We start from the raw sequence: 24,445 nt of genomic DNA, 5'->3' as shown, positions 1-24,445 counted from the left end.
TGAAACCAAGATTTTCATGACAGAAGCCCCAGTGTCCAGGTGAGAATCATTATATATTCAAATGTCACAAAATCAGAAGAAATTTTTATATAACAAGACGTCTGTCAGACCGCCTGGTTTCCGGACGAGTACGCGTGGGACTTTATCGTCAGGTCGCGTCATACTCCGAAAAACAATAAGATTATAAACTATAACCAATGTTTATCGGAACCGGATATAAGAAACTGACATACGGAGCAAGTTTTACGATATTTTTAGCCCGTTGCAACGCACGGGCATTTGTACTATCTCCCCTAATAATAAAGCGCGCAGCGCTTCTGTCGTCCGTCGTCCGTCGTCCGTCGTTTTGCAGAAAAGCCCTCACAGTTTTAGGTAATCAACCCGCAGTCCAGTTTTAAGCCACAACGAACCGTTTTCTGTCATTTTGCAGAAACGTCCTCATAGTTTTTGATAATCAACCCGTACTCCTCCCGAGCTCCTCCATGGCGACCAGCCGCTCCATGCTCGAGACCTCGCAGCACGCCGCCGGCCCCTCGCATGCATCTTGCCGGGGAACCACCATCCGCAGTCGAGCCACCCCGCGCCGGCCACCGGCCTGCAGCCAACTCCACTCGCCGGCCCCAAGCGCCGCCTGTACCGCGCCGCCCTCTGCCTCGATCTCCGTCGCCGCCGCCCCGATCCGGTCTGGGGGAGACCATCTCCGTCCCCAACCTGCCACCGGAGCCTCGCCGCCCTCGCCCCTTGCCCCGGTAGAGGATCTGAATGCAGTCAGTTCGTCAGAGTGCGTCTGTTGGTTGTCCTGTCGGTCTCTGTAGTGCCGATAGCAACCAACCAATGGCGCTAACTGCAGCTGCCACCCACGCCTCCCGCGCGCTCCCACGGCGACGCCACCGCCGCGCTCCGGCTCCGTCCACCCGCCTCCCCCCTCCCCTCCCCACGCCGCCACCGCCACCGCCACCGCCGCCGCGTCCGTCGACCCTCGACCGCGTGCTCTCGGACCTGGAGGCCCAGCCGCGCCTCCTCACGCCGTCCCTCCTCGCGCCCCTCCTCGCCGCGCTCCCGCTCTACCCGGCCCCGCGCCGCCGCCTCGCGGCCCTCCGCGGCCTCCTGCCGGTCTCCCTCCTCCGCCGCCACCCGGACCTCGCGCTGCGCCTCCTCCACATCCACGCCTCCCTCGGCCTCCTCGCGTACGCGCACCACATCTTCGACCACCTCCTCCCCGCGCGCACCCGCCAGGAGCGCGCATTCCCGTGGAACTGCCTCATCGCCGGATACGCCAGCGTCGGCCGCCACGACGACGCGCTCGCGCTCTACCTCCAGATGGACGAGGAGGGCGCGCCGCGCGACGGGTTCACCTTCGAGAGCGCGCTCCGAGCCTGCTCCGACACCCGGTCCGCCGAGCTCGGTCGGGCCGTGCACCGCGACGCCCTCACAGCCGGCCTCGCCGCCGACGTCTCCGTGTGCGACGCCCTCGTGGAGATGTACGCCCAGTGCGGCGACATGGAGATGGCGTGCCAGGTGTTCGACGCAATGCCGGAGAGGGACGCCGTCTCATGGAACGTCTTGCTTGGTGGCTTGCTGGGGCACGGTGGCCTCTCTGCTCAGGCAACGGAGGCCTGGAGGAGGATGCTCGGAGAAGGGCACAAGCCCGACTCCGTCGTGCTGTCGGCGATGCTCTCGCATCACCCTGGTGATGGCAAACAGGGACGGGAGGTTCATGCCTGGGTGATCCGTCATTGGCTCGAGACGGAGTTATCAGTGGCAAACGCTCTGATTGGAATGTACTCCAGAAAGAATGAGCTAGGCCATGGCCTGTCGGTGTTCGAGTCGATGCCGGTCAGGGACCTGGCCTCATGGAATGCTATACTATCTGCCCATAGCCAAGACTTCAGAGTTCTCATGATGTTTCGCCGTATGGTGGACTCCGGAGCACGGCCGGACGAGACCACCTTCATGGCGGTGCTCTCGGCGTGCGACAATCTAGGATTGGTGGAGGGCGGCATGAGGCTGTTCTCTGAGATGGAGAACAAGTACAGAATTCAGCCTACTGTACAGCACTGCACCTCTCTGGTGAACATGCTAGGCAAAGCAGGGATGGTCAGAGAGGCATACGAGTTGTTCGTGTAAAAATCTTAAAAACATTTCGTGCCTCTGTTTTTAGTCTCATTTTTTATTTTCATTTTTCTGTTCCATTTTTTAGTTTAAATAATTTAGAACTTTGAAAAACTTTTGCAATTTATAAAACTGGGAATTTTGAAATAAAAGTTTGAAGAAAATATAAAATGTTTGTGAATTCAAAAAATGCTCAGGATTTTTTCAGAAAATTGTTCATAATTTTGAGAACAATGTTGATGAAAACAATAAAATCCAGGATTTTGAAAAAAAGTTTGTGTGTTGTTTTTTGAATGCAATTGAAAAAAAAAATTGCTAATTCAAAATTTTTTAAAGACATAATATGATCAGCATCATTGAAGATTATAATTGTTTTTCTTCCATTGCAACGCACGGGTCCTTTTGCTATATAGTAATAATACATCAGACCACCGACATAGAAATATAGGTTCGTTAGACGATAACATAGAATCACGCCACGAAAGGTCTACCAAATCACTGCATTACGAATGAAATTTAAACACACTCTATCATCTCCCCACACACCAATCTAAATATTCCATCGGTTACAAAATATAAGGGGTATTAGTTTTGTAGAAAGTCAAATTTCTTCAACTTTGATGATGTTTAGAGCAAAATTATCGACATCCATAATACTAAACAAAAAAGTATGGAAATTCGTTTCATGGTGAATTTAAAAATACTGATTTGATATTATGGTTTTTATATATTTCCATACAAATTTGATGAAATTTAAAAGGTTTGATTTTTCAAAAAAATGACACAGTTTATATTTTGAAACAGAGTGATTATTTTTTGAAGAAACCTAACAACATCAACATCGCAGCAAAGCATGCACAACCCTCCTAGTACCTGATTATTGTCCAGCACTAATCTTGAGATGGATTAATATTCTAGTTGGCGCATCAAATCGGCATGGCAAACTCTCACACTTTTCTTATCAAAAAGGTGTGATAGCTCCCGGATGCCTAGGCACCCTCTATCAAAACTTTCCTATCTTCCAAGTTTTGATTGCTACGTTTTTCATATCTTCAAAGTTTTGATTGCAAATATAGCAACGCAGCACAGAATCATTTTGCCTGCTTGTGATGTAGACCCAACAAAAAACATAGGCTGGTGCCTGCTAGTGTGCTGTTACCTTGTGGTACTAGAAGTTGCAGTGTTGCACATCGAGCCACATAACAAATCAAAAGTAAGATTAAAGAGCATTCTCTTGCAGACTAAAAAAAGTGAAACAACAAAAACAAAAATTAAAACAACCCCTCAAAGTGCATCAACCAGACTACAAAGTAAGGCTGTGCCGCATATCAACAGGCCGCAGAAGGCCAGAACATAAGCTAATCGTACCTCCTATAAACTGCCGAGGTGGTACTAATGCTGTGCACAAGCCGAGCAGCGAGTCAGTAGGAGCTCACAGTGGTTCATGGGTGATCTCCCATCTTAGTTGTGCTGATAATGGAGAGATCAAGTAAGCCCCAGCCCGCCATATATACCAGCCAATATGAGAAATATCAAAATTATTCCATCAATTTTCTAGAGATTATGGTATTTTTTCAACCACTTGAGATCTTGCTTTTACCATAAACATATAAAATAGCATCACAAAAAAATCACTGTGAAAGGAAAAAAAAATTCCTTATAAGCTTTGAATTGTACACTCATGTTGGTAATTTCAATCACTCCGACCACCCTATGCATATTCATCTCGACACATTACTAACCTCAAATGTGATCTAACATACGCGTGTACTCATATATTAGCACAAGAGGACACCACCATATCAAACACTCCCCATTCCACATTATAGGGTGCATCACTTTTTATGAAAGTCGTATGTACGTTTGACTAAGATTAAGAATACAATATTTGCAACCACAATACCAGATACAAAAAATATGAAAATATTTTTCATGATGTAACTAAAGATATAAATTTGGTACTATCAATAACATGCACAAGTTTTACTTAAGAATAAGAATAGACCTGTTGGAATAAGGCGATTAGCATGCAATTCATATCAAACACAATACATCACCAAAGGCATATGACAAAAGAAAACTACTCAAACATCAATACTGCTATGAAGGATGTTGGAGTACTCGCCTCATGGGAGCCTTCAAGGGCGAAAGTGCTCGCCCGTCGTGCCGTATAATCCACGTGGTAGCCGGTCAGGGCCGTTTGCCCCATGAGGCTTGTTACATGTTATTTTGTTGGGAAGCCATGTTCATCTTTCGAGCGTGTTCGCTTCCTGACGAGATGCCTCGTTTGCGCGAGCCAGCTTGAACGTGATTGTTGCCCCATGTGGTGCTCGGTACGCTCGAGTCAATGTGAGGCCAGTCGGGGTGTTTCGGTCTTTATATGAAGTCGGTTGAGTTTGCTTATAAATTTGTTGTTTTGTCATTTGCTGGTGCAGTATACACTGTCTTTAGTCTCACTTTGTTTAGGGTGTAGTTCAATCTTATTCGGCAGGGTCGGCCCTGTGTTTCGGGATGCCCTAGGCAAACTCAGTGACATGGCCCCCTATGTCCTAAGACCATATATTTTTGGTCTAAAATTTAACTATAATAATTGACTGACTCCATTGACAATAATAATAACAAAATTTCAACTTACTAAATTGGCAATAATAATACTAAAAAGATAGAGAAATGAAACTAAAATAACATGATTACCTCAAATAAGAACCAAGTTTCGACTGACTTCATCGACAACAATAATAATTTAATTCTTTAGAAAAAGTTTCTTTGGGGGTTTCTTGATGCAAAGTCATTCAGGGCTACGTACTGGATGGATGGATGGACTACGTACTGGATGAAAAAGTACATGAAAAAGTACTTGAATTACTAAATACATGAAAAAGTATCAGATGGAAACCCTAGACATACATGAAAAATTACTTGAATTACTAAATAAAGATGGACGGATGAACTACGTACTGGATGGATTGATGCTGTGCTGTTGATTAGTGATTACTCTTCATTCTGAATTTTGATGGATGGATGGGGCATTGGGGCGTACAGCAGGGGCTCCTTCTCCTCGTACAGAATAGATGCAAGAATACTGTTGTCTGCTCCTTCAGTTCTTCTCCAAGACTCCAACGCTGCTTGCCTGCTTCAGATGCAGGTAGATCGAGACGTCGCCGTGCGTTGCTGCGCAATACTGCTGTCTGCTGATGGATGGATGTTGGATATCCGGTCTGCCGGTCGAGACGCCGTAGTACTGAAGCCGGCGATTCGTTTGACAAGGGGACTCAAGACGAGGCGTCGAGCCGTCAAGGCAACCGGAAGACGAAGCCACGAACAGATTTTACGAGGTGTGCGTAAACTGGACAATTGATCGCAGCCGGGCCTAACCATGTGATTTCTTCCTTTTTTGTATTTTGTATATTTTTTAATACGCTATAATGTACATACATACTATATTATGGCCCCCCTCCTGCGTGGGCCCTAGGCCGTCGCCCCGCCGGCCATACGCCAGGGCCGGCCCTGTTATTCGGTGCCGCCGGTTCCAGCTGACATGTTGTCGCCATCTTCCAGCTAACTCAGCTTCGCCGGCTTCCAACTTCCTTTGTGGCGTTGGTTTCAACATTTGGTTTGTGTTCTTCCTATGTTTACCATCGACATTGTCGTTGCCCTTTTGTGACACATCCTTTGTTTCCTATATGCAGTTGTGTTAGGCCCGATTATCATTGGCTTTTCTGTGTTTCTTTGTCTTGCGAAAATTGACGTTGTGTTTACAGCGGAACTCAGACACACATTTGTTGGAGCGTCGAGTCAGACACGTGATGGGGGTGGAAAGTACGTGCAGTTAACTCCCATAGACTAGATGTGCACTGGGAAGATGAAATTTATGGGAAAGCACACCCATTTGATGTTGTCCATGGTCTTGAGATGGTGTGTGATGCCTGTGGTTCAGGAAATGTTTTGTTGGGCGTTGCCTTTTTTCGGACATTCTTGATCGTTCGGGTTTATTTTGGCTAATTACATAATTTGTCACTCTATTGAAGCAAATGTAAAGTTGTCGTTAGATGTTGCTTTTTCCTATATGTGTTCTCGATCGTGCACTGCACGGGTTGCTGGTAGATGTGGCTGTATTGGGACCTGTCCATGAGTTCGTGTTCGTTTCTTTTTTAGAGCACACGAGCTTTGGTCCGCGCGTCTTAAGGTGTTGCAGCTGTTGTCACGGTTTGTTACAGTACTTTTTGGTCCGCGGACACAAGGATAGAGACATGTCGCTGGGCACACGGTTGGTGCAGATGCAGCATCAAGAGCCATGCTGATTGTCACGTCCTATCACACGGTGGACACGTATGGTGCAATTTTGTTAAACTATAGGTACGACACATGAATTGACCTAGGTACAACCATATATACAAATGAAAATGTCATATTTTCTCCTTTTTGAGTTTATAATACATAATCTAAAGTAATAATTAATTTAAAACATTCATATTAGTATCCATATAATCTATGCGAATAACTATATTTACAATCGATGCATGCATACATAAGTATCTTTACTATTAAAGCAGGATGTGCCGTCGTGATGGTTCAACCTTGGCGATGGTTCGACCTCTACATCCCACCTCCGTTCGACCTCCTCCTCCTACGTAAAGAAAAACCCCACGTAAAGAAAAACCGGTTCGACCTCCCACGTACCCCACACCCGCCCACCCCCGCACCCGCCCCACCGGCCCCGACCCGTCCCTCGCAGAATACCCCGTCGCCTTGGACCCGACGGCCTCCACCCCCAGGCCGCGCCCTCGAGCCCTCCGCCGCCGCCATTCCCTTTCTCGTTCCCCTTCCGCCACACCCCACCAGTCCCCCCTCCAACTCCGCCTCCCTCATCTCCGGTGACGGGATTGGCCCCAGTGTTTCCCCCGCGCACTTGGCCCGGCTCGCCTAGATGCGATCTGGGGAAGCTCCTTCCCCACCCCGCCGCCGCACCTCACGCCCATCTCCTCCGACCAGCCTCCGCCCGCAACCTCCCCCCTCCCGTTTTCAGAAGGGAAGGGAAGGGAAGATAAGAGGGAGAGCGAGAAGGTGAGGCGACGACCATGGCGCTCGCAGATCCGTCGGCCCCGTGGTCCGTCCTCGGCGCGTGATTCTGCTTAGCGGCGTGACGGGGTGCCTGCTCCGCGCCCACGCCATGGCCGGCTTGGGACGCCGCCCTCACCTCTCGTGCTTCTTCTCGGGACGCCGCCATCGACCTCGGACCACACCGCCGCCGCCATGGATGCATAGGTCTCCTCCCCCAACCCATGTTCTTCTTCTTCTTAGTCCTATACGTCTCGGCTCCGGCCCTAACGTTGGATCCGCTGTGCGATTCGGAAACCACTTCCCCCGGGGAGTACTTGGTACTACGATGCCCAGAACGGCGAGGAAGAAACAGGAGAAACAAGTTGAGGAGTAAAGGCCGACCACCGGAGGCAGGTAGGTGTCCCTCTCGGATACCTTTCTTTTTCTCTTTTCCCCTTCTTCCTTCTCGGTGGATTGACAAGTCGGGGGCATGAACTGTGAATTCGAAGTGTTAATGACTGCCTTTTTTTCGATATACTATTTGCTATTATCCTTGTTGGTGGTTCCCATCCTTACCGGTGAAACAATGGTTGCATGTCTTGCTATTGAAGTGCTATATAATTTTATACTTTTAAGAAAGTGATGCTGTTTTTGAAGAATTTTACAGTAACTTTAGGCTTGTGAAAGAATCCTTTGGTTGAGCCTTTTCATGGGGGAGTCGGAGTCCTTGGGCTTGGCCTCGATTTCCTCGGCGCTGGCCGGACCGCCGCCGCCACTGGTCCTGCCCTCGAGCAGCCTCCTCCTGATTCGCGGCGGCACCCTCGCTGCCGCACCCTCCTCCTCCGGTATGTCCATCACCACGGGCTCCCTCACCCACATCACCGCACCGATCAGACTCCCCTCCGTCTCCCTCGTACTTCGCCGCATCCTTCTCTGCATAGACGGATCTGTTCTTCCTGGCTGTTTTCAGCGAGCCAGTAGGCACTCTGCATTTTCAGTCTCGTAGTATTTTGAAGCTTGAAACAACTTGGGTTGTTCATTTCACAGTGTTCTTGTCTGGATCTTTTTGTGTTCACTTATAAGTACAATAAGTAGCAGCAATGCTGCAAAAGATACATGCCATGCGTTTCCAGTTACATGGTTTAATTGCTCAAGTCATTTTCTTGAGGCCATTGCTTCTCTCGAGAAAGGCGCCCATCTACTCAAGTGTGGGAAGAGAGGGAAGCCCAGATTCTGCCCTTTCAGGCTATCATGTGTGAGTAGCCTCTTTGGCACTACGGAATACTACCAGCACAAGAATTTGCACGTTCTTTCACTACCCTCATACACAATATATTTTGAACCGTGCCATGTTAATAGACAAATCCAAATCTAGCTTTCAGGATTGGTCATGTATTCTCTGTTTTCATACCAAGTATGCATTTTATAATTGTATTAAAACTTGTAACCGTAAAAAAGTTTAGGTATAGAAAAAATAAAAGGCATTTCACACTAGCCCAACATAACTTCTCTTTTCTGTTTGCAGGATGAAAACCTGCTAATATGGTACTCCAAAGAAAAGCAAAAAAGTCTGAGTTTGAGTTCAGTGTCGAGTGTGGTTCTTGGACAGAAAACAGTATGTGGTTTTCTTCCCCAAACACTTACTTTAAGTACATGAAGACATGTTTAAAAAAAGTACACGAAGACATACATATTCTGAGAATGTATGTATTTGCACGCAAACCATTTGCGTTTGCATTGGCCAGAAAAGGAACCTCACTCCTTGTCAGTCATCTATCTATATATACTATATATTACTATTAAAGCAGGATCTGCTGTTTGTCGTGATGGTTCGACCTCGTACGATCCCACTTCCTCCCACTGGCTCCGGCTCCGGTGAGATCCTAAACCCTAACCAGACCTGTATAGATATAATATATGGTTTCTGATTCCGGATTTCACCGTCGGTCTTTATAATTATCTGTGTCTAAGTTTAGAATTTTGTGCCTGGTTAACTATCTGTTTGAGCCATATATGTGATTGGTGGATTTGGGGGTGTTCTGAACTGAACCTGATGATTATCAGATATCAACCTGCAGGGGGTGAGAGCATCTATGGGGCACCGTTCGCTGACGAGTTCCATTCACGTTTGAGGTTTAACCACGGGTTTTTATTGGCGTGTGCCAATGCGGGGACACACGTCAATCTAATGGAGGCCAGTTCTTTATTACCCTTGACCGCTACGATTGGCTTGATAAGAAGAATACAATTTTTGGGAAGGTATGTGTCTAGCTTGACTGTCCCCGTTGTGCATGTATTGGTGTAAACCTTTGTTTCATTGGAGGTGATTACAGTTTACCGTGTGTGTGTGCACGCGTCCAGGTCACTGGGGATTCTATCTTCAATCTTCTGGCCTTGGCTGATATCAAGACTGATAAGGATGATCGGCCTGTATACCCGTAGAAAGTTCTTTCAGTCGAGGTAGCTTTTCCCCTCATGTTTCATTTAGTTATGGAATACTTCTAAAACAAAGCAGATTCTTCTATCTGTTTTTCTGTTACCTGTGACGCCTAACTGGTTGTTGATTAGTTATGTGTGTTTATGCTTTTATAGGTACTCTGGAACCCATTTGATGATATAGTTCCACGACAACTTACGAAGATTCAGCCTGCTCCCAGGGCTGATGCTGAGAGGAAACCAGAGAAGAAATCTGTTAAGTATGTTCTCTGCATGTTGGAACCAATTGTCCTTGGTTTATCACGTCAAAAGGGAAAAAAATGTGAGAGGGTCGTTTTGGTGCTCGGGCTCAGCTACACCCGAAATCTAAGCCGCTGGCAGGTGCGTAGGGATGGTCGAAAGGGTGTCAGGCGTGTCAGGGTTGAAGCGGCGGCAGCCCTGGGCAGTCTGCACGCGAGTGCCGCTGGAGTAAGAATGCCTCGCCGACCCACTCTGCGCAATCTACTAGGGAGGTGAATCCCAAAGCCCACTGATGTGCGAAGAGGTAATCCAGTCACTTTTATTTGTTCGAATCCTGCTGTGCGTGGCCATCATATAACTATATGTTGCTAAAAATCCTAAGAGTTAATTAGTTCATGTAGTCTATTGTATGATTGGTCCCATGTGTTTGGCTCGTTTGTGCCGTCTGTTCAGCGTGCTCAAATATTGCTGTTAGGTGATTTATTTATTTTTTACAGAACTTTCTGGGTAATTCAGGTTGTGCTTCGGTAGTCAGACCACGATTGGAAGGAGGTTGCCGACGTTGATTTCTGGAGAGCAACGGGATTCAGAGGGAGGGATCTGGGGAATGGGAGTGGGACATGGGACGTGGGACGTGGGTATGGTTTTATTTTTTCCTTTCGTGCGACGTGTGGAGAGGAGGCAAGGCGATTTGGTTTTTTTGGTGTGCGGGGAGTTTACACGTCAAGGAAAGGCTTGGTTGAACCATCACGACAAGAAATGATGAGTGCCAAGCTGTCATCATTACGATAAGGCCTACCCAGAAAGAAATATCATGCTTCCCGTTTTAGTAACGCAATGCTGAAGCGACAACACAAACACACCATGTTCTATTCTTTTTTTTTTTGAAGATCACACCAGGTTATATTTGTACACCATTTTTTTACCAGTAATTGCTGAGCATGTGAACACAATCATGTGTGAGCAAAAGTTGAACTATAAGTTGCGATATTGGAGATGTGTACACACAGAAAGGCATCAATTCAATTGATCGTCAGATTCAGAATAGTACGTGTGCAGTAGCTTCTATCTCAATTTGTTTTTTTATGTTGTTTGTGCCTGAATTAGTTAGTACATTGACCATCGTGTTTGTTTAGCCTGCAAGGTGATTACCACTTAGCAAACTATTGGAAAGATGCTGATAGCTCATTTTTGAAGCTCTGAAGACATGAAGATTCAAGAATAGGTGTGGCTACATGCTTTCTATACCTGTCAGCTTCATAAAGCATTTTGGAGGGGTGCATTTTATTCGAGATGTCTGGTATGCATATTTATTTGAAGATTATTTTATATAATAAAGTTGATGAAAATTTGGACTTTAGACCGTATCAGGGAGAATTTTCATGATAAATTACTGGTAGTTTACATCTTCGGGACATCTTGATGCCGACTGTCGTACTATATTAGGATATGTCCTCTCATGTGCCAGTTTTGAGATTTTGTTAGAACTTTTTAGATGCTGAACCGGAGAAAGTGAATTATTGGAACAAGTGAATTATTTGAAAATTAATTTTTTAGTCTGTTACATGTGGAAAGAGACCTCTTGGAACAAGTGAATTATTTGAAAACTAAAATCTTCAAATTTGTTAAAAGTGAAGTTAATCTGCAACTACAATTCTATGCAAGCACTGATCTTTAAATTGAAGGTGATTATTCTTTTATAGGGGAGAATGATTCACTTTGGTGTATATGATCCGATGGTCTTTTTTATTGATTGCTATGTTTGTTCCTATTATATCCTCTAACTGACCCAACTTGTCATTTCATACTCATGCTATTAGATCGAGTGTTCATGCACGAAGGTTACTTCTCTTAAGTGTGTGTTACTGTTTAATTATGGTTTAGACTTGAACACATACTTATGTTTGAAAAACAATAAGTGCCAACCTCTCATGATTACGGTAACTAATTATTCATCTAAGACATGCAGATTATCAGAAACTACCGGATGCCGCCACTTTGAAGTAGTGTCATATTTGTGTTGGTGAGACAGGGGACCAGCGAGTTGCAGCGGGTGGAAGGTGCAGAGGTTGCTGCGAGAAAGCTGGCAAGCAGTGGCGTCCTACATGTTTAAGGTTTGATGATTGCTGCTCACGTAGATGAATAGTTATATCAGTGATGAGTTTCTTTCAGAAGTTAGTTTGTATTAGAAGTTAGCTTAAACTCTATTTCCTTTCAGCTGACTTAAACTATAAGACAGTGGGTATTTTCTTCCATGAAGCTACTATTGAATTTGATATAATCTGTACTTGTAATAAAAAAGCTGAAGAAATCTGCAGCTGTAATAAAAAAGCTGAAGAACTACATTGATTTTGCTACCTACCAAGTGTTGTTGTTTTTCGACATTGATTTCATTGGTGGTTTTTGGTATCATGCTTGTTAGCTTGCTCGGCTGCTGTAGAGAGGTGACACGACGCGACGGGACGAGTGAAGGTAGACATAGTCGGAGACGAGCGTTGGATGCAGAGGTAGCGCGACGACAACTGAGATGAGGGTGGCAAGACGGAGACAGGTACATAGGCAGCTTTTCATGCCATTTTGCATGCTAAATAATAAATATGACAGCGAATTAATAGTGGGCATTGGTTGTTATTTGCTAATGGTAATAGTACTGGACAGAGCATCATTCTGTTGTGGAAAGATATCTCTTATGTACAAACTTAACTTGTTAGTCATTTTACGGGGGCACACTTATATCGTTTGTTTCTTAATTTCTCATCTAGCTGTTGATTAAATTTGGTGATACATGAATAAAGGCTGCCGCAAACGATGAGCGTGTACTTGGATCAGTAAAATGTCACGTGTTATATTTTCTTTCTTTTCTTTATCAAACTAGCCAATTCCTATCTAGCAAAAGAAGAAAAACATTAATAGACATAGACTATTTTTATTTTACTAAAATGTCTTCCATCTAAGCTCATCAGACCTAAAATATGTTTTGTTAACAAATTATGCTTCACCCTAATTTGTACTTTTTGTTCAGGACTTGCAGAGTAAAGAAAAGTATATGCCGTGATTGCTATGCATCAAAATCATTTAGCTAGGGTTAAGGTTTCAGGAAAAAAAGACATTTTCTTGACAATGAACCTGGTCAAAGTACATAATGCAATTTCTTTATGCAGAGAAATTATTTTTCGTGCTAAAGGGAATCATGGTCTCACGGCTTAACATAGTTGCTTATTGTGTAATTCTATAGATTGAAATGTAAGCTTGTAGACGCTTGAGCATGGGAGGCAGCATGGATTTCTCTATAAGGGTGTCAGGCGCCACCTTGAGGTGAGCACACACAAGCGCTCCATTTGATGTTCTTCAGAAATGTTGAAGATTACATTCAAGGAGAGAACACAGCCATGGTGACACTCAATAAAGTGAAGCAACCGCTAGCCTTGCAAGAGAGAGAGAGTAGTCCGGGCCTATCATACAATTTAAATATGTTAACTGTTGTTTGTAGAATCGCTACAAAATTCATGTTAATTTCCTGTGAATGAATAAGGTCTGATTTTTTGTATGTATTTCTATTTCGTGATGTCTAGGGTTAGCAAGGTGGACATGACTAATACTATTGTAGAAAGCACTGCAAATTTTGTCTTGAATGAAACATGGTCTTTGGGTGAGACTGTGAGCACCCAAAACATTTTTGCTTGCTTCTTTTTTGAGATTCCAGTTATCCTCTATTTCCGGGCTTCATTTTTACTGGTTGTGAATCATTCGTTGATGTCAGTAAATCCTTGTTGGAAAATCTTCATCGGTTTGACATAGGCACATTGATGAGAGTGCTTAAAGCTGCCACAGTTAAGCCAGAGCCATCTTATTTTCATTTTTATTTTGCTAGAGAATCATGTTGTCAAGTATGTATGAAAATTACATAACTTCATGATCGATGGATATTTATCAATTCATGCAACTATTTTAGAATTATATTTTTTTAATCTGTGGCAACGCACGGGCCTTTAACTAGTATAAATAAGGAGAATATGTCCTGGCCCTGGGTGTCCAGGGAACAACAGAATAGGAAACCATCTACAGAGCTGAAAGTTGTTTGGTTTAAGCTGCACTTCATTAATTCAGGGCTTAATTTAGAAAAAGGTTGGACGAGCATTATTACGAGAAGCAGATCCTTGCTATTCTCCTACAGGGAACAATGTTGGAAAATAGATGTTGCTTTTTTCTATATGTGTTCTTGATCGTGCACTACACGGGTTGCCGGTAGATGTGGTTGTATTGGGACCTGTCCATGGGGTTGTGTTTGTTTCTTTTCTTGGAGCACACGAGCTTTGGTCCGCGCGTCTAAAGGTGTTGCAATTGTTGTCGCATTTTGTTATAGTGCTTTTTGGTCGGCAGATGCAAGGATAGAGGCATGTGGCTGGGTAAAAGGTTGGTGCAGATGCGCCATCAAGAGCTATGCTGATTGTCACGTCCTATCACACGGTGGATACGTATGGTGCAATTTTGCTAATCTATAACTAGGACACATGAATTGACCTAGGTACAACCATATATACAAATGAAAATGTCATATTTTCTCCTTTTTGAGTTTATAATACATAATCTAAAGTAATAATTAATTTAAAACAGTCATATTAGTATCCATATAATCTATGCGAATAACTATATTTACAATCGATGCATGCATACATAAGTATATAAATAAGGAGAATATGTCCAGGCCCTGGGTGTCCCGGGAACAACAGAATAGGAAACCATCTACAGAGCTGAAAGTTGTTTGGTTTAAGCTGCATTTCATTAATTCAGGCTTAATTTAGATAAAAGTTGGACGAGCATTATTACGAGAAGCAGATCCTTGCTATTCTCCTACAGGGAACAACGTTGGAAAAAAGCAGGATGAGGGAAGCAGCTAGCAGGTTTCTAGTCACGGACCTAACCGGCAGAGCAAATGTATCTTTTAGATGTCATCAGTTAGGTGTCTTCTCTGAGCACGTTGTGCTGTTTGGTGCGTCTCTTGTTGGACCCCTTGCATGTTATCATGCCATGAAGTCATTAGTACTTTACATCACTAGGTGCGTCTCTTGTTGGACCCTTTCTTAGGCTTGACAAGAAAGGCATGAAATCATGCCATTGATTGGTAAAGTTCTCCTTATTCTTTCGGCTAGTGCTTTACATCACTAGTACTTTACGTGCCGGAGACTTCTGCTCGTGAAAGAGAATAATATTGTTTACTGATGTGAACGGGGGCCATGTTGATCGGGAGTTTCAGAAGTTATTTTCAAGGCTTGTCGTTTCTGTCCTTCGCCCTGTAACTCTACCAGAGGCTAGCAGTTCAGGAAAATCTGATGGTGCGCCGAGGGGCTATAACAAGAACTGATTCTCTATGATCTAAGGATACTAACTGTAATTTTATTATTTTACATGAGAGAACAATGTGTACGTATTTTACAACATAGCCCATCGAGGGAGCGGTATGTACACTTAACAACTGAAGCACGTTGGAGTGGCATCATCACAGACTTGAAAATCTCTTCCTTTAAGATACACCAACTTTGAGTAGCTCAGCAAAAGGACAATTTATTTGGTAGAGCAGTGCATCTTACTCGTATGGTAGGATGTCAACTTTACGCAACCTTGATTCTTAGTTTTGGCCGCGTCTAGGGTTAGGGTTCTGAAGTTTTTCTCATCATTTCTTATGATTTTTTATATTTTTTCTTTCATCGTTATCAAATTAGTAAAGTGGCCTTCACAAATACAAGGACTTTATATTTATTATTTTGAAAATGTTTGAGATTAAATCTTATTTACATAGGTATTCATACTGTGGGGCTGGAATTTTTAGTTTTATTCCATGGTCATCGCTAAATAGGAAATCTTAATCGAACAAACATATTTAGAGCATCTTTGGTTTGCAGATTCTTATGAATTCATAATTTTACGCATTGGACCAATAGAAAATTGGAAATAAAAAGTTAATTCATGAAGATATTTAGGCTTGGATATTTAGTTCACAGGAATAGGAAAACATATGAATCCACATAAAAGCAGATAAATACATGTGAAACAACATGATCAGGATACACATAAGATGTCACTATGTAATGAAATACCTCAATATCATTCTTCGTGTGCAGCAACTAAAACAGGATGTCCAAGTGAATTTTAAATCTTATGTTTTTTCTTGTGAAACTGAGAACAGTTGAAAGTGCAATGTCCTCGATTTCTTTGAAGCAAATGGATTGGTAGTACTCCCTCCATTCTCTTATCCTCCACAAACTCATATTACAGGTATCAAGGTAAAAATTAATGACTACTTTGTAAGTTACTAGTAAAAGGGCCCGTGGGTTGCAACGGAAGAAAAAAATACCACACGCTTGGCACACGGTTGGAGGCATGGGGAGGGGATCTCATCAGATGATGAGTTCCTGCCGGAGGAGGGGATACGATGAGGGGAGCAAGGGTTAGGCGCCTCTATCAGGCCATAAGGAGTCGCCGTTGCCGCGCCATAACCTCGGAGTTCCCCGTGTGAGCCATGGAGGCCCGCCTCCACCTGCAAGTACTTCGCTCCGCCGCGCCTTATCCGCCGCCGCAGCCGTTCTGCATCGAGCAGACGCATCATCCCCAGTCATTGTAGTTGTCGCGTTGATTTGATCAGAAGCTGTGCTTGAGCGCCGAAACGGGGGCAGCAAGCGGGCAGAGGTACTATCGCGGAGGCGGGTGGGTTGAGATCGACAGTAGTGGTGGTTGAGGTCGACCGCGGCGGCGAGTGGTGTGGCAGCGGCCTGGGCACAGGCCAGAGTGGACCAGGGTCGACATGATGTGCTCGAGCGCCGCAACGGGGGCAGTGAGCGGGGAGAGGTATGACCGTGGAGGCGGGTGGGTTGAGATCGGCAGCGGTGGCGGTTGAGGTCGGCCGCGACGGCGATTGGTGGGGCGGCGGGCACAGGCCAGGGTGGCCCAGGGTCGACGGGAGGAGGAGATGCGTACAGGTATAATTTTTGCAGCGAATCGTTTTTTCCTTTTGCGTTGCAGATAAATGATGGAGCGCGGGTTGAATAACAAAAAATACAGGGGCTTTTTTTATAAAAGTGCCGTCGTGGGTTTTCCGACGGAAGCAATAGCCGCTTTATTATTAGGTATAGATACTTCCATCTATGTGAACCAACAATTCTTTCCCGGATGTGATTCTATTGCTATATGAGCACATAGATCATGATGGGTTAATGTATACTCTGCAAAAAAAAACAATTAAAGAATATATATTGGATATGAAAATACACATCATAAGTTACACAAATACCTTGTGGGAGGTAATAATATGACTGATCATCATTGATCACTTTATTTGAATCTGGATCCTTAAAATCATGTAATGGAAAATTAGAAGATATTGTGGGGCTGGATGGGCCTGGATCATTTTTCTCATCAACTTTGATCTCTTTATGTAAATCTGGTTCGTTAACATCATGTAATGGAAAAACATGAGATAATGTGGAGCTAGATGGGGCTGGAGTCGATGGTAATGGATCATGATCTATCTGAATATCTGATTCCGGCACAATCGATTCAAAACAATCAGAAAGAGGAGTAGATGTTAACATAGGTGATGACTCCAGAACATCCATTCAGAATTTTTTGCTTTTTTGGTAGGTCGGTTATCGAAATCTTCTGCAATATTAAGTTCACTGTTGTCATCTATTTTCTGCAGTCACAAAAAAAATTAGAGAGAAATGATTGCACTATTTTATTTTTTGGTACTTCGGAAAGGTAAAAAACTCAAGCAAATTAACTGGAAGCTCCACTATAGAGATCCATACAACCATATTAGTATATTATCTTGTAATCCATATATCAATTATGTCTTTTTCGTGGCATTGACCATAAAGTGTAAGAGCAAAATGTACATCACGTGGATGCAGGTAGTAAAATTAAAGGAGAACAAAACAGGGTGATGGACTATGGATGGCTTTAAGTATATATATACAGTTTCCTGCTTAAGATACTATTCCTTGGTTCCTTGGGTGAAAGCATAAAGGTCCACTGAATTTTAGCATGCTGCTGAGTTCCTCGGCACACAACCAAAAGAGATACAGGTCCTGACTCGACCTATAGCTGTTGCAAGAAAAAAGCCAGTGCTTCTATCACCTTCTTTTAGCCATTTGACCCAAGAACGCTGCCTTGCCGTTGCTTCTTCTCTGCCTAACAGGTGAGATATAATTTTCATCAAGTCTTTCTCAGATCTAGTTGGCCCAGAGAGTGAATTTATCAGGCTATCTCGAGGCATGTAGGCTAAGGGACGTGCAGAGCCTGGAAGCCTGCACTGTCGTTTTTTATTATAGTTCGTGTGATCTAAAAGCTGCCTAGATAATCGAATTTGGAATGCTTAGTGATTATATACATAATGGGCAGAACAAATTCACACACAACAGCAGTCAAAAAGTCGCACACACTAAACATATCTACCAATGAATATCTGACAGACAATGTATTATATTACATACTTGTGGTGTAGCCATTGTTGACGATATTGGATGGCTCGATGGATATTTTTCTACCTCCGTCGATCTTTTACCTCCGGCGAACTTGTCGCTTCTGCCTCCGTCGAACTTGAAGGCCACATGATGCTTATTTCGTCCAACTCCAGGATTTGATGTATTTTTTTCTGGTCCAAGTACGCAACCTGATGGAGATTTCAGCTCAAAATCGTTGCTTCTTACACGAGAGAAGACCAATCCTCGTCAGGTAGCACCGAGTTGTAGCAGGACATGGTCACAGACAGAAACAGAGTCCAAATCAGACATGGCAGAGCCGGCCCTTCCCTCACTCGGCGCGACCTACCCACACACTCCGGCTGCGTGCTCGACGCGGTGCATCCCCTGCTGGACCTCCTGACCGGCAGCAGCCTGGAGTGCGGCGACGGGGACGATTGCGGAGGGAGCACCGTCTTGCCATCTGCATCCGTCATGGAGAGCCCGCGCGCGGAGAGCTGGACGCGGCGTGAGGACGCCGTCGGCGCGTCGCGGTTGGCGGACCAGACCGGCGTGTCGGTCGGCGCGTGCACTCCGGCTGCGTGCTCGACGCAGTGCCTCAACCCGCGTCGCGGTTGACGGACCAGACCGGCGTGCCGGTCGGCGCGTGCAGCACGGCGAGGTAGAAACTGGCCAGCTGATTGCCCGGGTTGTGCACGGCCGCCCGAAAGGCGCCGTTGTTGGACTCGAGGAAGGCGCCGCGGGTGTCGATGTACTCGTAGCCAGAGGCGGTGAAGCCTGGGTACACGAGCCCCGCCGCCAGGGGGGCCGCGTCCGCCGCGCGCGCTGAGAGGAAGAGGAGGAGGAGCAGGCATGCGGGGATAGTGCGGGAGGGAGGGGCGGCATCCGCGGCCATGACGAGTGGGAACGCGCGGCACGGGAGGAGGGGAAACGAGCTGCCGATCGATGGCGTTGACCCTTGGGGGAGCAGGAGGCTGGGTGGCGTGGGGAGGAAGAAGCGGCCTTTTGTTTTGTTTGCTCCTAGATTGCGAAGACGACCGGTCAGGGAAAATCGTCAAACAAAATCGGCTCAATCAGAAGCACAGGGGCTTTTTTATAAAAATACCACGGTGGATTTTCCGACGGAAGCGATAGCCTCTTTATTATTAGGTATAGAATTTTTCTTTTCATTAACCGACATCATTAATGACACATGCATGCAAGGAAGGAATGAGAAAAAAGAAACTAAGTGTCATTATGACTACATGCATGTAAGTATTAAATAAATTGCTACTACGAGAAAACATCCTTAATTTTTTGCTTCCATTACTGTTAGTGGCCTTATATAGATGCAAAATGTATTTTCCATAGTGGCCTTGTATAAGGGAATGGAGGGAGTATGACCAAAAGAAATCTTGCTCTTCATATGTTTTTTACACACCTTTCTTTTGAATCTAAAGGCCCTTAATATGTCCATACAACAACAACCATATCCGCATAAACCATCTCGTAAACAAGCAATATCCCAATGATCACTTATTGCTTACGACAAATTAATGTTGTTTTTCACGCAAATAAAGCAATATTGTTTCGTACACAATTGAACCTACGAAGATTATTTTCCAGGCAGCGGGATCACAACGAGCTTGGACTCATTGCGGACGCTCTGCTCGCAACAAGCCGTCTTCCCTTGTCGTAGATCGTCTGAGCTTCAGACCACTTGGTGGTCTTTATTTCATCTTGTGTTTGGGCATGTCATTTGTGTTCTTACCCTAGCATACTGATTCTTTTTGGTGCAATACTTCAACTTGTTGTATGGACATGTTGATTGCTTTATTTATAAAGCGAGGTAAAAAAACCTGTTTCGAGGTAAAAAAACTCTGAAGAAATCAAAAGAATAATAAAAAACATCTATAGTATAAATGGTATATATTTTTGCATGAACCATCTCTGGAGACAACACCTGGTTGACGAGTAGGATCTCAATGGTCTCTTAATTGTGATAACAAAAAGATGTTGGTTCGTACACAAACTCACACAACGAACGTTATTTTGCTTGTCACAATGGCTTATTAAACTTCTCAAAACAGCATACAAGCTTGACTTCTCACTAGATCATCAGCGCCGTGGAGGCGAAGTGACGCTATGTGATTTCGTATGCTGATGGGAGCAGCCTAGGCACCGGGTGGACCATCAACGGCACGGCCAGCTGCAGCAGCAGAGAAAATGTCTCCTCCATGTCCGGCATCTGGCCTGCCGACATCTCCCAGTCGAACGAGTGCACCAATGTGGCGGTCGTCACGGTGACCATCCTTATGCCCCAGCTAAGGCCGGCGCATATCCTCCGGCCGGCCCCAAATGGTATCAGCCCGAAGTCACCTCCCTTGACGTCAACGCCGGCGTGCGAGCCTCCAGGGAGGAACCGGGCGGGCCTGAACTCTAGTGGGTCAGGCCACAGGGTCGGATCGCGGGCGATACCCCAAACATTCACTAGAAGTTGTGTCCCCTTGGGGATGCGGTGGCCGGCGACCTCGCACTCCTCGATGGCCATCCGTGGCAGCGAGAGCGGCGTCGATGGGTGTAGCCGAAAAGTCTCCTTGATGACCGCGTTAAGGAAGGTGAGGTGCGGCAGGTCCGACTCCAAGACGAGCCTGTCGCGGCCAACGACGGCGTCCAACTCTTCTTGCGCCTGCTTTAGGATGTGGGGGTGTCGGATCAACTCCGCCATCGCCCACTCCACTGTGATTGATGTCGTGTCTGTCCCAGCCACAAACAAGTTCTACATAGAGAGTATATTTGAGACAAAGGTTATGATATTGCCATGTTGAGTTACCATCAAAGTTGTAAATGGCAGATCATGAAAACGGGATTGGTAAATCTTAGTCGATGCTATATTAGTGAGATTTTATGTGAAGATTCATGTAATGTTCTTTCTAGTTTTTATTCCTTGTTTTATATATCATGTCACTTGACTGAGATTTGATGAAGGCTCGTTCAATTGAGATACAGCTACAGAGCAGAAATTGTTGCTATAGCATACTAAATTATATTATAGTAGTGTAGTAAACGGTTTAATATTATGCCCTTGCAAAAGCTATAGAGGAGAGATTTAGCATGCTAATTAAAACTAGCAAAAACGCCATTCCTATCCTTAAAAGTTCTACCGAAAAATCTACATTGTAACTACTCCATCTTTTTAGCTAACTGTCATTACTCTGAAGTCTGAATAAGCACTGCTGAAAAACTAGCTATAGCTGATGTAAAACTAGGACTGATGTACTAAAATATTTTGTGAAAGCTTTACGTATGAATATCAGTGCTGTAAAACTAGCTACCAGTGACTGTCACACCAACCAAGTTACCAGTATAAGAGCCTTGACGTCTGTGTCCCTGATCTTGTCCTCCTCAACGCCGGTGAGGGACTTATCTTCCTGCACCATTGCGAGCAGCAAGGCAAGCAGGTCCTTGCCGGCCGTGGTAGACACGGCCCTTCTCTGGGCGATTATCCTATTCATCATGTCGTCGAACCTGCGGTGCAGTTTCTTCATCTTGGCAACAACCCCCTGCGGGTCAAGCCACCGGAGCGCCGGCACGAAGTCGCCGACGTTCAAAATCCCGCCCACCTCTATCAGCTTCAGCACGATCTCATTGAAGTCCTCCGCCCCAAGCTCGCTGCCGGCGGTGGCGAACACCCGGAGTCCCACCGTCGCCCTTGAGAGGGCGTTGGTCGTGCAAACGTTCGCCGCCTTGGCGAGCGCCACCACCCTGCCTACAGCAGCGGAATCTGCGAGGCACCTCACCATTAGCGCGGCCTCCCGCTCACGGAAGCTGTGGAGGTCGTCAAGCGCGCGCGCAGAGAAGAGGTTCACGGCGCACACCTTGCGCATGGCGCGCCACCGGGGGCCGTAAGGCGCGAAGACCACGTCCTGGTAGTTGTACGCCATGTGCTCGCCGCCGGAGTTGGGCGGCCGGCTGCTGAACTTGGCGTCGTGGGTGCGGAGGAACAGCTTGGCCATGTCGGCCGATCCGGCCACCACCACGAGGGAGCTACCGAACCAGAGCCGGAACATCGGGCCGTACAACCTTGTCATCTCGTGCAAGGTCTGGTGCGTCTTGCCGCCGAGCTGTGGGAGGTTTCCCAGCACCGGCCAGCCCCTTGGCCCGGGCGGCAGCGGCGCACACCCCTTGTCGGAGCGGAAGAAGAAGAAGATGACATAGCATATGGTCACGGAAATGGCCAAAGTGGAGAGAAGCAACGGGAGAGGGATTTCCATGCCGCTACGCTATGCATACATGCAAATGTTCGAGTGCTCATGAATATATAATGCATGGGATTCAATCAATCAATAAGAGGAAAGTATGCTCGATCGGCGGATACTGTCTCTCGTACCTTTTCGTTTATCGACAACAATATATATTACACTAATAAAGTTATAAGTATATGTTCCTTGTAACTTTCACTTATCTATCACTAGCACAGATAAGCTTACAAGTATATATGTTCTTGTAAATGTTCGACTGTTCATGCATATATAATCCATGGGATTCAGTCAATCAATCAATCAGAGGAAAGGACGCACTAGCAGCTAGCGCTCTCTCTCTCTCTCTCCCAAATGAGCTTACAAGTATATGGAACGATGCACAAAAACGAGTTGAAAAGCATATTCATGTTCTTGAGTATATGTTTAGCCCTCCTCCGAGAAATGAAATGAGTTTTCAAACATCTGGTGCCAACAATCAAGCACAAACATGTAGATTATTGTATTATAAATCATGAAAATGCATAAATAATCTGAAAAAATGCATGGTATCATACAATCAATTCAATATGTTGTCGTTCAAATTTCAGCCGATCGCACAAAATTTTGATGTACGATGCTTAGAAACAAAAGATGCTTAGAAACCAAAGCATCTCATAGGGAAAAGCATGGTTTTCAAAGGGAATGTGTGATAATCGAACATTGTTTGACCGTCAAACAATTTGTACACTGATCATAAACTATTAAATGTTTCTAGTTAATAGTGGGCAATTTTCAGGGTTCGTTTCTTGTTTTTAAGATACTCAGTAGATTTATAGGCACTTAATGAGTATAATAGAAACTTGAACAAGTACATTAAGTAGTACAGCTGAATGAAGGGAAATTTGATGTTCTTCACGATATGTTTAGCCCTCCCCGAAAAATGAAGGAAAATTTCAACCATCTCAATGGCAAGAGTTGACCACAAACATGAAGCTTATTGGATTTTGAATTTTAAAATATGCAATATGACCTGAAAAGCCCAAAACCTAGGATGGTGGCACGAAATGACCTCAATATGTTGGGGTTAAAATTTCAGCCGACTTCAGAAAAGTTATAATGAAATCTTCTTAGAAATCAGAGCATCTAAAAAACGTGGTACTCAAAGGAATGCGTGATGATTGAAGGCCAATGACATTTACTTCATCGTTTGACCTTGAAACAATTCTACGCTGAACATATACCATTACGTGTTCCATGTTCAAATTTGGTATTTTTTTAAGATCCATTTTCTTTTTGAAGCCATTAGTTGGGTTTCTAGGCATTAAATGGAAATAATGGAAATTTGAACTGCAACTACCACTAGTGGAAAACGGGCCTTTGGCCGGGATCATTTAGTCCCCGCCTGCCTCTGGGCCGGGACTAAAGGCCCGGCCACGTCGCCCCAATTCTCAATGCCTCCCTCGAGGCTTTAGTCCCGGCCCGTAAGGAGCCTTTAGTCCCGGTTCGTGTCCCAAACCGGGACTAAAAGGCTACGCGGCGGGCAGTGGTGGTGGCAACCGTTCGTATCCCCCTTTAGTCCCGGTTGGTGGCTCAATCCGGGACTAAAGGACTAACACGTGGCCTGCCGTAGTGGTAGCGACCGTTGGTATACCTCTTTAGTCCCGGTTGGTGGCTCAACCCGGGACTAAAGACCCAAACGGTTTGCATCGCGCGTCGTTTCGGGCGATGAAAAGCACGAACCGAAGCGTACAGTCGCCATTTCTCTGTTTCTTCTTCTCTCTCGCTCTCCCTCTCTGTTCTTCTCCTCTCTTCTTCCCTTCTCTTCTTCCACCATGCCAACTAGCTTTCATGAGGTGCTCGCACATGGCACGACCAAGCTCGATGTCGTGTACACGAACCTGAGCAGGGAGGTGCCGTTTTTTA

General features: G+C 45.2%; 2 protein-coding genes across 2 annotated transcripts; one reads left to right on the top strand and one right to left on the bottom strand.

Moving 5' to 3' along the window:
* Positions 1–482: 482 nt before the first annotated feature.
* On the top strand, positions 483–2,127 carry LOC123404858 (pentatricopeptide repeat-containing protein At4g25270, chloroplastic-like). Its single transcript, XM_045098802.1, has 3 exons — positions 483–767; positions 851–908; positions 950–2,127. The coding sequence occupies exons 1-3, from the start codon at positions 483–485 to the stop codon at positions 2,125–2,127; spliced, it is 1,521 nt and encodes a 506-aa protein (XP_044954737.1).
* An 18,131-nt stretch (positions 2,128–20,258) lies between these two features.
* Positions 20,259–22,622, bottom strand: LOC123403301 (flavonoid 3'-monooxygenase CYP75B4-like). The gene is made up of 2 exons (XM_045097252.1): positions 21,644–22,622; positions 20,259–21,060 (listed from the first exon to the last, which is right to left on the bottom strand). The coding sequence occupies exons 1-2, from the start codon at positions 22,553–22,555 to the stop codon at positions 20,425–20,427; spliced, it is 1,548 nt and encodes a 515-aa protein (XP_044953187.1). The 5' UTR covers positions 22,556–22,622; the 3' UTR covers positions 20,259–20,424.
* Positions 22,623–24,445: the final 1,823 nt, after the last annotated feature.

Source organism: Hordeum vulgare, chromosome 6H (genome assembly GCF_904849725.1).
Source record: "Hordeum vulgare subsp. vulgare chromosome 6H, MorexV3_pseudomolecules_assembly, whole genome shotgun sequence".
NCBI classification, from domain to species: Eukaryota; Viridiplantae; Streptophyta; class Magnoliopsida; order Poales; family Poaceae; genus Hordeum; species Hordeum vulgare.
The sequence above is the reverse complement of the archived record's forward strand: the minus strand, read 5'-3'. Positions and strand labels throughout refer to the sequence as shown.

Bases quoted from the DNA above. Each gene is read 5' to 3' on its own strand.
- LOC123404858 (XM_045098802.1), top strand. From the start codon at position 483: ATGGCGACCAGCCGCTCCATGCTCGAGACCTCGCAGCACGCCGCCGGC. The intron at 768-850 runs GTCAGTTCGTCA...CGCTAACTGCAG, and splicing joins CGGTAGAGGATCTGAATGCA to CTGCCACCCACGCCTCCCGC. The intron at 909-949 runs GTCCACCCGCCT...CGCCGCCACCGC, and splicing joins CACCGCCGCGCTCCGGCTCC to CACCGCCACCGCCGCCGCGT.
- LOC123403301 (XM_045097252.1), bottom strand. From the start codon at position 22,555: ATGGAAATCCCTCTCCCGTTGCTTCTCTCCACTTTGGCCATTTCCGTG. The intron at 21,061-21,643 runs GTAACTTGGTTG...CTCTCTATGTAG, and splicing joins ACGTCAAGGCTCTTATACTG to AACTTGTTTGTGGCTGGGAC.